Here is a 12,919-nt window from a genome sequence, read left to right as displayed (position 1 = left end):
CATTATCGCGTTTGCCTCGTGAATATTTTAATGATTTTTGCTATAGGGGGAAGCCCAGCTAATGCTCGAATCGGGAAATTATTGATATTCAATGGAATTTCATTTGAAATCGTTGAGACCGCCCGCATATTCGCCCGCATCTGCTCACATCATGTGCTAATTCGCCTCAATACTAATTCTGTTCAGCTGCGGATCCAGGAGAAGTTTTAGGTGGGGGTGGAGAAGGGGGCATTCATACCAAAGTAACCCTCGATGCCCCTGAGCAGTGGTCGAATATAAAAGAGAAGAGAATAATACAAATATATAAAGTTTCGCTAAATTTCACACTTGTAAAACTAATTACCCCGTAATGACCTTATATGTTTCCCCAAAAATTTATGAAATAGGGTGGCATCTGAAGAGGGGGGGGGGGATATTTGTGACCCTAGAGTCCTCCTCTGAATTCACCACCGAGTCTATCCTTAAAACCCAATCCTTTCACATTTTACATAGCCGATTTTGTCAATCGTCAAGTTGATCGTGGAGCGCATATACAGCCGAAAAATCATGCCAACAGCAATAACAGTTTGAGGAAACGCGAAAGATGTAGATGATAATGATAATAATTTTCGCGATGGTAACCTTGACAAAGCATTAAACCCATCGGGCTGATGTAATAAGCGGAATTAGCGTGCTAGTGGGTCGTTAAATAACTCTTCTTCTGGCGTTTGCCGGCTCCCCGTCGTCACAATAAAGCATTTCGGCTGTATCGCATGTTGTTGCTCGAAAAATTATTATTTATGAAAACGGAATTTGCAGTTCAATTAAGCGCGGGCACAACGCGGAACGGACAGGAAACATCGGCTACTGTGCAAAGTACGCGGTTTTGCCATTAAAACTGTACAGCTGTTTACACTGAAAAAGTTTCACTTGGTTCAAAGGTTTGAAGGCTTTTAGATAGCGTTTTCTCTATTGTGTTAAAAGCGAGGAAGCTAAAGAGTTTTTTTGTTAGCAATTTTGGAAGGTGTAAGTTTATTATTATGGAAATTGCCCCCTGGGGAGCCGCCACCATATATTAATCGATAGGGGCTTACTTTGAAGATGGACCACACTCTACATCAATTTGCTACGGGTTATGTAGCAAAACCATCCGGTTACATACAGAGAGGAAGTGAAATGGCATTAAGTTTTAATGGGTTTAGTTAATGGGAAATCACGTTCTGTGAGGTGAGTAACTGCAGACTTCCACCTTCACTTTCATCTTCTTCTTCGTATCAGACGGTTGTCATAACCGCCAAAACCATGAATGAAACGCCTCTGCGTAAACACAAAAAATTCCAAGTTTAAATTACAAGGTCTGTTTCTCAAAACACATCATTGTATATGACTTTGTACTAGTAGTTGTACCGTACAAGAACATTGTACAGAAGCCTACAGAAAAATAGTTATTTCGATGTAGCATGTGACTCAACAAACAGAATACAGCAAAGTGGGTGCTGGTTCAGCTCAACCGAATATGTATTGTATAATGTATAAAAGAGTAAGAAGGAACCCACATCGATGGTATCGCCCCTTAAGAATCCTGTGCTGATCTGTAAGAGAAGAGCTGCTGTTCGAGTTACAGCAGGGTGAAAAGTAAAGTAATAGAGTCAATATTCGCTACTGGCTCTAAAAACTTTGTCCTGGCTCTATTGTCCCCGTTTCATGCAATTATAAGATTTTAATAAGATAGTCGATTTTCGATCTGCCGAAAGTTATTCTATTGTTATCCCATTTGTCGTTCCTTACATCAAAGTACAAAAAGTAAAAGATCTTCTTAAAAACGGCCCCAGCAAACGTAATCTACCCACGCCGCGCTGCCTCTGCTCCGTTCTGTAATATATTCACCTTTTCCTAAAGGTAAATAAATTAAACGCCGAGTTTACCTTCAATACAGATTTAAGGCATCAACTGAGCAAACAAACAGAACATAAAAGCTGCGGGAAAATCACAGAGAGAGCTCGATGACGAGTGCAAATTTACTTTGTTGATTTTTTCGGCACCGGGAACCATTAAAGTACCAGAATATCCCCCGCTAAATAGGCCTCAGATTATGCTTGCCGTAGATGTGCAGGTATTTATAATATTTTCAGAGATATAAATTAGGAGATTTAAGTGAACTTAACTTGGCTCAATCGAAGCTTATAAAACTAAATAACTTTAGAGCAGCAGTCCCAAAAATACTTTTTAACAGGGCAGTATATTCATGAGATAATCACTTGTAAGAACGAAGTCGCGGGTCGTCCTCGTAAAACTGTTTAAACTGCCACAAATAAGGATCGGATATAATTTAGAGCAGTGTTTATATCAAAGACACCACATCTATCAAGTTTAAAAATAAAACGAAAAAGAGCGGGAGAAAGAGAGACGAGATGTTTTCTTGGAATCCTGACCTCTGTTAGATAATATTTTATTCATGGTCACGTTTGCCAAAGGAAATATAAAAATGTGTTGACTCTTGTTGCACAGACTTATGCCTATCTTTTATTTATATTTAGTGGAGGAAACTGTGTCTACATTTTTTTAGCCTGAAATAATAAAGTTAAAAACAATGCCATAACGACTTACGAACCCCAAGTTTCATCTCCGAATTATTCCCATCCATTTAGTAGCCGCAACTAGACTAGACAGTGTACAGCACTGTCCATCGATCTAGAAGTAACCAACAATCTAGGAGAAATGGAGGCATTGTAGTTTTTTTTAAATGTTGCCTACTATTTTTGGTTAATTAAACACTATCACCGTGATATTTTACGTCACCTATACGCCCCGATTGCCTAGAGGAACCTCATTTTTTCTCAATGATTCTTTGCACTAAGTCAATGCTTTGTCTAAGAAACATTAATGTTATCACATATCAATTTCTAGTTTCAGATTCTCTCTTTTCGGCCACGGGTTATACCTTTGGAGCGTCTACACCGCCTCCTGGGTCGCCGTATTCGCCGATTCCAGTGGCCCAGTTGGAATTGTTAACAAAAGGTTACTCCAACAACATAATAATTCAGCAATCAGCTCCCGATTTCCCTCCCAGTCCTAAGAAGGTGCAAATAACCGAGAAAAAATGCGACGAAAAATGTTGCTCCGTCCAGAGGTCGCAGAAGTCACAGTGCCATTGCTCAGATTCGACATTGAGAAAAATTCAAGAGGTGAGTAATTCATGATGTAAATCAGAAATTTGATTCTAGAAAATGTTTGTTCCATAACGTTTGATTAATAACTAATTTCGTTTTTTGTCTAATTGGAACTTCAATTAACCTTCTCCGTTACCTATTTATCGGCGTTATTAATATTACGAATTATGCAATTGTTAAACAGGTTTTCCATGCGAGTTTTTATTGACTAATGTGAACTTCTTTTATTTTATTTATTTGTTTCGCAAATTCAGATATCGGCAACGGGCTGCTCCAGAACCAACCCCATAGAATGGACTGGAGTGAACGTGAAGAAGGAGCCGGGTACACCGTGCCAAGTGGCAGAAATTACCACCAGCGGTTCACCCATGATCAAACTGGAGGTCACCTCACCAACACAGAAACATGGCGGTGAGGCTGGCGCAAACATTGGGGGCACCATTATCCATGGCGCTGGTAAGTCACACATTACTATCTCATTACGTGTATTTTTACTTTTGTCTTTCAAGAATTAAGTCCAATTAGTTAAATTATTTCCCGGAAAGGAAAAATAAATGTAATTAATAGACCATTTGCCAGATAAATCTGTATTTAACTTCCAGTGACAGTTTGCTATAAATTAGAGCTCAACCTAAGGCGTTGTGTCTTCTGCAATCAACAGGAAACCTCTCTCATTATCGATAACGCCCGAGCGGTTTCTGATGTAGGTACATGTATCCGGCTTCGTGCGTTTTAGAATATTTTATCTGGAATAATATTTGTTGTATAAATAACCTTGTCTGGCATAACTAAGGGAATTTGCTTAGGACCGACGTAGCGACCGTTTATAAAAGAAACACAATGATGGGAAGTCAAGAAGAGAAAAACGCAGGTCAAGATTCGCGAAGCGTCGAATGTTTTTCCGTTTCCCAGATGGGTTTAAAGTTTTTCTGAGTGTGAGTGTGACGAATTACAATTACCGCCCACCTCCTTGAAAAATCACAGCTTCTCTCACTTAAACTCTTCTTATTTCTAACGAGAAGGTCCCCCAACCACTAGTTCACTCTTTAAATTTCTTGCAGGAGCCCAAATTCCCGTCGGCATCGCCGTGGCCAGACAAAGGGTGCAGCACGAAGTGGTGGCATCTCCCTCCTTGCCCCCTGCGGGCCTCCTAGCTACTGTCAATACAGGAGGGGGCGCTCAAATCAAGGAAATTGGTAAGTTTCTTCTCGTGAGTCTCTGTCATCATTTTATATGAAAATTGCAAATATTGGAGGGTACTAAGTATTTCTAGCTGGGATCTACTTTTAAGAATCCATAAAATCGTTATCACGAGTTTACGGTTTCCATCGATTTGTCACAATTTACCAATATAATCACATAGAAACTAACCGATCGCCTGCAATCAATCTCCGGGCCAAATTCCGCCTTGACAATCTTAACCGTTCGGAATAACTAATGGCAGGAACGTTTAAGTTCTGTACAAACACGGGTCCTTATCTCCAGCGGCGCAGCAAATACCTATTCCTCGAAGGAAATTGTTATTGGAGATGAATCATAATATTTTATATGTTGGTCCCGCTTCCGGCAAGTGCGCAGCCCCTCCGTTCATGGAGCGAATTAAATAAGTGTTTTTGTATTATGAAGACTCGATGATTGCTGAGAAAGTCACGTTGGACAATGACTGCAAGGCTTTTTGATAAATCTTACCTTATTACCTCTTCGACTACGCATTTGGTCGCAAGGAAGGGGTTAATCTTTTAGTTTTCTTTGTTGAAACGTACTGGTTGTATTCCCACTTATCTATTGGCCCGTCAATTTAATCTCTCAATGTGATCGTTCCAGTCAGAGCCCAAACAAATTTCGGGGCCCTTGGGAAGGAACTAGGATTGACTATTTCGCTGATACAGGTAAGGTTGTGTTCTTATGAGCCTCCCGACCATTCACTTTTATATCTCTCCTCACACTGTATGACATCAGTTGGCCGGATTTCTCGAAAATCCAACTAACCTTTCAAATCACTAGATACCTAGGTCATTGAAACTAGGGTGTAAACTCATTATTCTAAGACAAAACCTTGAGAATATTAAAATACAAAGAATTCACAAAAAGAACCAAAGATATCTAAACAGAAAAACAGGAGCAAAAGAAGGGCACAATTGAAAGTTTAGAAATGTGCAATGAGTAGTATTCACCTGTCTTACTTTAAAACGAATGATTTTCTAATAAATTCGTTTTAGTTTGTAAATAAATGGGAGTGTGTAAATTTACCTGCTTGGCACCAGTAATGTTTAAGTTTGGAAAATTTAAAAATTCGGAGTTGTAGTCACAACGAAACACTCAATAACTGAAACTTAAATGTAAGAAAGAAATGAGACGGAGCTAAATTTCCATCGTGGAATGGCTTTTTATATACAAAGGGTGACGACGTGATCGGCCGTCCTGAACGCTCCACTTTCAAAGTTGATCTAGTCCAACAATATTTTAAATTTACCATTACATTGCTATAAACTCAATCATTAAAGGATGACGCATCGCCATAGTATAGTTTCAAAATTTGGATTAAACCCAACGTGAATCCGGCTGAATATAAATATTTATGTGTCATATATCAAAATTACCTATATCAAGGTTGTGGTTGTCGGTCCATGTTGCCCGTTATCTCTCTGGGTTGAAGTGTTTACGTGCTCTATGAACCTGAAATCCGAAGATTCGATTTCCATAGCTGGATGATTAAAACTGAACCGAATCGCCTTTCGTTTTATTAGCTTTTCGGCGGTGTTTAGTTTTGTATTTCGTTGCTTGTCGCGTGCATCGTATCAGGGTATCTATTGTATAAATAATAGTCGTTTGGAACAATTTATTTTATGTTTTTAATGTTAAATTCCCCATTAAAAAAGTCTGAACAACGTTAGGATAAAATTCGGTATTTTCAGAAGACTTAGAAAAAGTGGATGTACCATCGATTTTTACATTTTTATCGCCCCTTTTTGGCAAATTAGTCACTAATTGATGACGGCGAAATCGGAGGAAATGGTTTATGCCGATTTTAAATTAGTAAGTAATATAGTGGCAATATTCAATATAAAGAGATGAAATTCAGAGAGCTAATAAATTGAAAGACTCAAGTTTTTTCTCAAATATGATTCTCCCTCTTCCTTTTCCCTCACTTCTATCTTCAATTCCCGATTTGATTCATTATTTTAATCGCATATTTGCACTAGCTGTATTCAATACTCAATATTCTCTAACGTAAATTCAAGAATTTCTTACAATTTCTCAGAAATTTTGAGAATGTTAACCGAAGGTGCGATTCCAATTTATCCACTTGTGGATAAATCTTTGGGCAAGTTTCACTTTTAAATGCAATTTTTCTGTTCTCCTGAAATTAAAAACTACTTTTCAACGTCTCTCTCCCGATTTCATTTTATGCAATGCAAATTGACATGCCAGACCGGGTTATTTATGGTAACCTTTATGTTTATAAAGTGCAGACCTGCATTATTATACAAATTCGTGTTACCGACGTTTTACTTTAATTCAAGGTTAAGACTTGCCTTAATATACACCGCTGTAGCATTATTATTATTTATCGTTTGGGAATGGTTCTTGCGTGTTCCATACTAACGATACTAATTATGACGCGTAGCTAGAAACACGCTCTATAATTCCGATTCATTAGTTCGTAGGTAACGTATGTTGTACGCTTTAATGTGCCTTATGCAAATAAGTCTTAATAAACATAGAAGCGCCCAAATCCCTCTACTTTTACTTGTCACTTCTAGTTTTATAGCCCTCCGTTAAGCCCACCTACGTAGTCTCATCGGGCAGCCAATGTTAAGTAGGTATTTTGGCTTATTTGAACATTTGTAATGCAGATGAATGTTATTTGAATAAAGATCACTGGATTTTACAACCCTCCGCTGTTTTAGGCACTTTCAAATCACCGTTGATGGTGGCACTGAAGTGAATCTATCGTAAAAAGATTTCTCCTATCTTTTCTTTGTTTAAACATTATTAGAACGATTGTTGTTAATGCTTATTAATTTATTGCATTCTGACAAGACAATCGCAAATGTCTTAAAGAAAAGTCAAGTTTTCAAAATTTAGTTCAGTTTAGGGCGTATGCCAGGAAAAGTGATATTAAAATGGTCGTATTCACCGTACATTTTGGTAAGGTTTAGTAGTAGTATTTTGGTTAAAATTTATGTTTTTAAAGACCATAAATGAGATTAATGCCAATAATTTTCTCCCAGAACTCGACCCAAATAAACTACCAATTTCTGTGTATTTTTCTTAAAAGGCAGGTGGTTTTATTTTATAATAGGATTAAGCAAGCCCATTAAAACTAGGTATCAAGCGAATTTATCATCTGCATTATTAACGGCTTGATAGCCGATAATAATCTATATTAATTTCGAAGACACAAATTTCCTTAAAACGTCCCATTGGAGCAATTCAGGTGGTTAATTTCGCAAGTTGGAGCGAAACGTGTATATGGGGCAATGAGGACTGAAGAACCGATTCGGTTCGGACTGATGGGTGCTTTTTTTATTTAAATTGCCAATATCCTGTGTATGTTGCAGTTTATCGGTGAATATTCAATGTCCGTATTAGGGATAAATTGTTTTGGGCACTTTTATAAACTGTTTCGTTTATGACAGTCATCGAGGGCTACCACCTTTGATGGGAAGCTTAGTCGTTCTCTTTACCTTAATGAGACTAAGAGTGCTCGCGTCCGGTTTATAGGGGATCCCTTATTTAGATATCCTAATTCTAGAATTCCTCTATTATTAAATTTAGCATTGTTCGAATTGTCCGTTATTTAGGGTATTTGCGCATTTATGTTGGAGTTAGGTAGGTTCTGTACAAGCGAAACAAAGCTGCATTAAAAATTAAGAATTTCATAGGTCAAATATATGCCAGCACGCCTTTTGATAATGGTCAGAAAATGAAATGGAACGATGCTTGCGTGGTTACCAAGGACGCATTGTCAAGGAAGTGTGAAACCAACGAGAGTGCATATATTTTATTTAAAGTGTGGTCTCTTTTTCAGTGAACATAGATAACCTTTAGTTAAAGGCCTTTTTTAAAGTTAACCTTCAGCAAAAGGTCAAGCTTAAAGACACGTCCGCCACTGACTTTTCGCGACAATGTGTGAAGCTGTTAATTCCAATATTTTGACAAAAAGCGACGCTTCCGGGTGATAATTTTTTGTGGAACCACGTGTTGCATTGAGAATTCTGGCTAATTTTGTCTGTTTTAAGTTTTCTTGTTGTTGGAGACACGAAAGAAGTTTAGAAAAATCTGACGAGATAGGCAAACTATATGGAAATGCAACTGAGTTTTAATTATATCCAAAATATGTCAGAAAGTTACTTTCCAACAGACCACTTTCTGAACGCAAAAACTCTGTGCAATTTCAGGTGTGTACACGTCTTTCCTAGCTTTAGATTCTTGAGAAGTGATTCGAGCAATTCCGCATTCGAATGCCACAAAAATGGCATGCTTTTCATCTTATTTTATTAAACGCTCTTCAAAATGCGTTAAAGATATTGAGATTGTCCGGAAACTGTCCAAAAGTCCAGAATATTTGAATACCTAGGTTAATCTCAGGTCGTATTCAAAAGACTCGCAAGGTGAAAGAAACCATCTTATATATCCATATCTAACTTCTTGTTTCTCACACACGTCCGTGAAGGTAACAATTAATGAATAAGATGATTTAAACAATATACGATGTTAGGACATCTCAGGTGCTTGTCAGGCCACGTACTCAACTTTTGGGCATGGTATCATTTGATTACTAATTTTGATATATTCTAAATCCACCAAGTTCTTGATATGATCGACAATGGCATTACTCGTACCTCGTTGTATTGAATTTACATTTCTTCACCTCTACATTTCAAGATCAGTAGTAGTTTGAGTGTTTTGAGCACTGGACAGGTCCGGTAATGGTTATTTCTTTGGTTTCCTGTTATGTCCGCTAAAACGATAACAAACATAAATTTGTACAAAGAATACTCCACTTTAATCTTCATTTTCCTGTGTTAGTCCTGTGCACTGGGCACTTCTTCGAACTGATCTAAAGATAAATATGCCGGCGAGTCCCAAAGAGGTTTACGTTCTAATACTGATACATTGGAACCTTGTGTAGAACCTCACGCTTGCAGCGGCAGTCCACGTACCAGAACATGCCAGAGGGCAGATAGCAACATTGCGCATCCATTTGCTCACAAAAATTAGCACTTAAATTTGGAAAAAGTCAGGGGACCTTGTAGCCTTAAGCAAAAGCCTACAACATTTTCGACTTATTGCTCTCGTCAATGTGAAGTCGCTCGATGGGCGATTCAAGTGTTTGTTTGTAAAACGTCAATCGCTTTCAATTTGAGTTGTTTTCGACTTTCCAAAAAATTGCTCTGAAATGTAGTTCACCTACTTGAAAAATTGTTACAGAGCGATGTGGTGGGAGTTGACTTCAAACTACATACTTTCATAATACGTATCTTGCTCATTCTTTGTTGACTTTCTTTTAAAAAAGTGGGGATAAGTGACTTTACTTATCTTCGGTTCAGCATGCGCATGTGCGTGGGTTGTTGCTAAATGTTGTATGAATCCAGCGGTTAGTCGGAGGTGGGAAATATCTTTATACCAGCCCTACATTTAAGTCGAGATGACTCGTGAAAGTGTTGGTAACATTGGTTGGCACGTGCAAGCAGCTTTCGGCGCATTGGTGTGCAGGTGCAAGCTGCGTGCTGCTTTCTTGTGTAAGTAGCCTGAACCCGAGCCCGACTATACCTAACTGCACAACTACGCCTAGTTTTCAGCATGTGTAGTATTTACATAGTGCAAGGAACGTTTATATCGATATTCCCGTCTTCCACTTTTGGCGTTAAAATTGATTTCAACTCGAGATTAGATTGTGGTTGACACAAAGTCTAATTTCTGACATTGCAAATCATTTATGGAGTGATCGCAGATCGCATGAAGCCGAAAACGCTATAAGAACCATTTACATCGCAGGCCTCTAACCTGAATTAACCTAAATGGTTCCGGCCGAAGAGACGCCCCATTGAGTGAGCAATGGGAGAAAGACTTTAAAGTTCCGCCAAAATTTACGTGATCTGTAGTTGGAATGAGTTAAATTTTCGCTATGCTGTGGTTTTCTATAGTCAGAAGGTGGCGTGAATGACCATCTTGGACGCTGCTCACGAGTCAAATGCTGTTGTTCTCATAATAAAGCGTCTGCAACAATCTCTTCAGTTGCCTTTCAAAATGTTTAAAGTTGAAGAGTTGTTTTAAGGAGTAATCCTTCTTAGTTGGAAGTATTTTTTCATATGTATGCACTTGGAGTAATGCTGAATGGCATTCATAATAGTTGGCATCTCAATCCTGGTAACGCAGTACACCGCCTTAAACTTGGAAAGGACTGCTGAAACGGAATCAGCGGCGTCACAACAATATTCTTGGTTGTGAGGCTTCTTTGGACAAGCCAAAGGCCAGGTGGACCTGGCCCTAACTCAAACTTCTCATTCTTCACTGTCATTTAATGGTCAGCGATTGTTCACCGAGCGCGCTCAGTCAGGCTACGGTGTTGCCCCGACTTAATAACATCAGCCATAACTTGAACCGTTGCAAGGACATTCGTGCTTTCCTGGAACAGTTACCAGTAAATGTGTCTTAAACAAGCCCCTGATAGTTCTAACGTCTTCAGTTAGTATCAATATTATTGAAGTATGCTCTGAGATACCCTCAACCATTGTCTTTAACTCACGAACTATGGTTCTGTACATTAATCGACGTCTCGATTGACCTTCCAATACGTCAATCTCGAAGATTAGTTTAGGTTGGTTCTTTTGGTTGATTATTTTATGAGCTCAGTTGGTTGTTTGCGCTCGATTGTACTAATTCCAGAAATTGGCGTCATAATGTGTACTCTGAGTATGTACGACAATAGTTCTGTCATGATAAGCTCTGAAATTGTGCATGCAATCAATATTAATAACTACCCAAGGCTTAATATGCCTGTGTATTTGCCAGCGCCAACGTGCCCATGAATTCCTTAATTATGATTAATTTAATGTTTATAGCTCTTAACTAATGTTTACATAGATTACTGATAATTCACAATCTGGCACTTAAGTGAGACCGGGCGCCACCAGCCTAAGTACCATCGTTCAAAAGTACTAGGTAGTTAGTTAACTATACTTAGTGCCAAAGTGCTGGCCGCTAGGCGGCGTCACCATTACGTAACCAATCTGCTAATACACAAATTTCTTTTCAGACAATGCGAGCATGGCTGCAGGCACGTCAGGGGTGGCGCCCGGAGGCGGGACTCTCCTACAATGCGGCGACGACAGGACGGCAGGATTGGCTGCGTGGTCGATGGGCGGCAACCACAATCAAACCTTGACCACCCCCACGTTGTGGCAATATCCTGGTGAGTCGGCCACTTTTTCCTAATCAGTTTTTAACCGGTTTTTGTTGGGTAATGTTTTTCCCGTGCGCTCTAGCGCGGCAGTACTTTTAAGTAGTTAAAACTACGTAACGTGGTAGTTCCTAGTGTGTTTTTTTTTCGCAACCATGTTCTGGAGCATCGGGGATTCGTTTGTGATCAGCCATGGTAAGATAATATCACGGATTGGGCGGATTAGCGGTGGCCCTGGGGTCGTCGAGATCACGTAACAGGTTTCTGATCACGCGACGTTTGATGGGCGACACTGTGGTTAACCTGAACGTGCGTTTTTTTCATTGCGGCACCGCGGCTGTATAAAAAAAAGCGGTTATTAGAAACACAATGGTGAATAGAGAGTGGCGCATTTATGAGCGGAGATTAATCGTTGTTGATCATAAAAGCGTATGGGGAAGAATTGTAAATCAACAAGATATTATTAGTTTGTAATTACTGTTTGTTAGTACCGCAGAAGAACGTAATTTCGTTACCAGTTGCCTCATGAAATGCGTAGCTGAGGAAGAACACAGCTACGTTAGCACTGGATCATTTTGGTAAATTAGGTAGCTTTAATTTTCTCGGTCCGCCTTAACGTTAAGGGTCAGCAAAGCTCTTTGTACCTACCTATTGGTACGATACCCGAGGTGATACGTACTTAAAAAGCTTTAAATTATCTATAATGTTAAAAATGCAGTAAAACGGTAGCTTGACTAATGGGCGCATTCCGGGAACAGCAGCGAATTCAACGATTGCACTTGCTTGTAGCGCTGATTTAAAACAGCGTCTTTTGCCCTAAAAAAGGCAGTCAGCGAATTAGAAACAATGATTAATAAAAAGCTTCAAGTGCTGCAGCGCTCGACCGCTGCGCATTTTTTGAATGCAACCAATATAGCTACAACCAGATATTTAGGTGTGATGAAATTAGTTCTAGCGCTGTAAGTGGGTAAACTGTTTTATAGATGCTTGGCTCAAGTTTTATGTTCTGCGCCGCCTATTTCTCCTTTCCACTTGTAACTTGTAACCCAGCCAAAACTACTGGTATTACATCATAAATAAGAACCGTTTTTTAAATAAGATATGCCATCAGATGTATTCTACCTTGTTTCAGTTGATATGTCCACTAAAATAACTCGCGTAATTCGCATAAAATTATAAAATTCGTAAATGAAAAAGAAAAACAAATTATTTATTGGGATAATAAACTCCAACCATACATGATCTCTTCACATGTCATTTCAAACCTTGATTTACTCAGTAATTAACGCGAAACGTGACACGTGACACAAAATGAAGTAAAAACGCAAGAACGCCAAAAACATACTAAAATTTAATGAGA

At 38.9% G+C, this 12,919-nt stretch overlaps 1 protein-coding gene across 3 annotated transcripts in view; it reads left to right on the top strand.

The window, feature by feature from the left end:
- Positions 1–12,919, top strand: part of wge (winged eye) — a 54,378-nt gene that overhangs the window by 29,532 nt on the left and 11,927 nt on the right. For 2 of the 3 annotated variants that reach the window (XM_066405810.1, XM_066405809.1), the window contains exons 4-7: positions 2,887–3,164; positions 3,404–3,605; positions 4,211–4,345; positions 11,416–11,571. In XM_066405810.1, coding sequence (XP_066261907.1) covers positions 2,887–3,164; positions 3,404–3,605; positions 4,211–4,345; positions 11,416–11,571 — 771 coding nt within the window. Of the gene's footprint in view, positions 1–2,886; positions 3,165–3,403; positions 3,606–4,210; positions 4,346–11,415; positions 11,572–11,608; positions 11,755–12,919 lie in introns of those variants that run through there. The other variant, XM_066405811.1, reaches the window with a different exon arrangement.

The sequence above is a fragment of the Euwallacea similis genome, chromosome 2 (assembly GCF_039881205.1).
Source record: "Euwallacea similis isolate ESF13 chromosome 2, ESF131.1, whole genome shotgun sequence".
Lineage (NCBI taxonomy): Eukaryota > Metazoa > Arthropoda > Insecta > Coleoptera > Curculionidae > Euwallacea > Euwallacea similis.
Note: the sequence above shows the minus strand (reverse complement) of the source record. Positions and strands in the feature narration are given on the sequence as shown.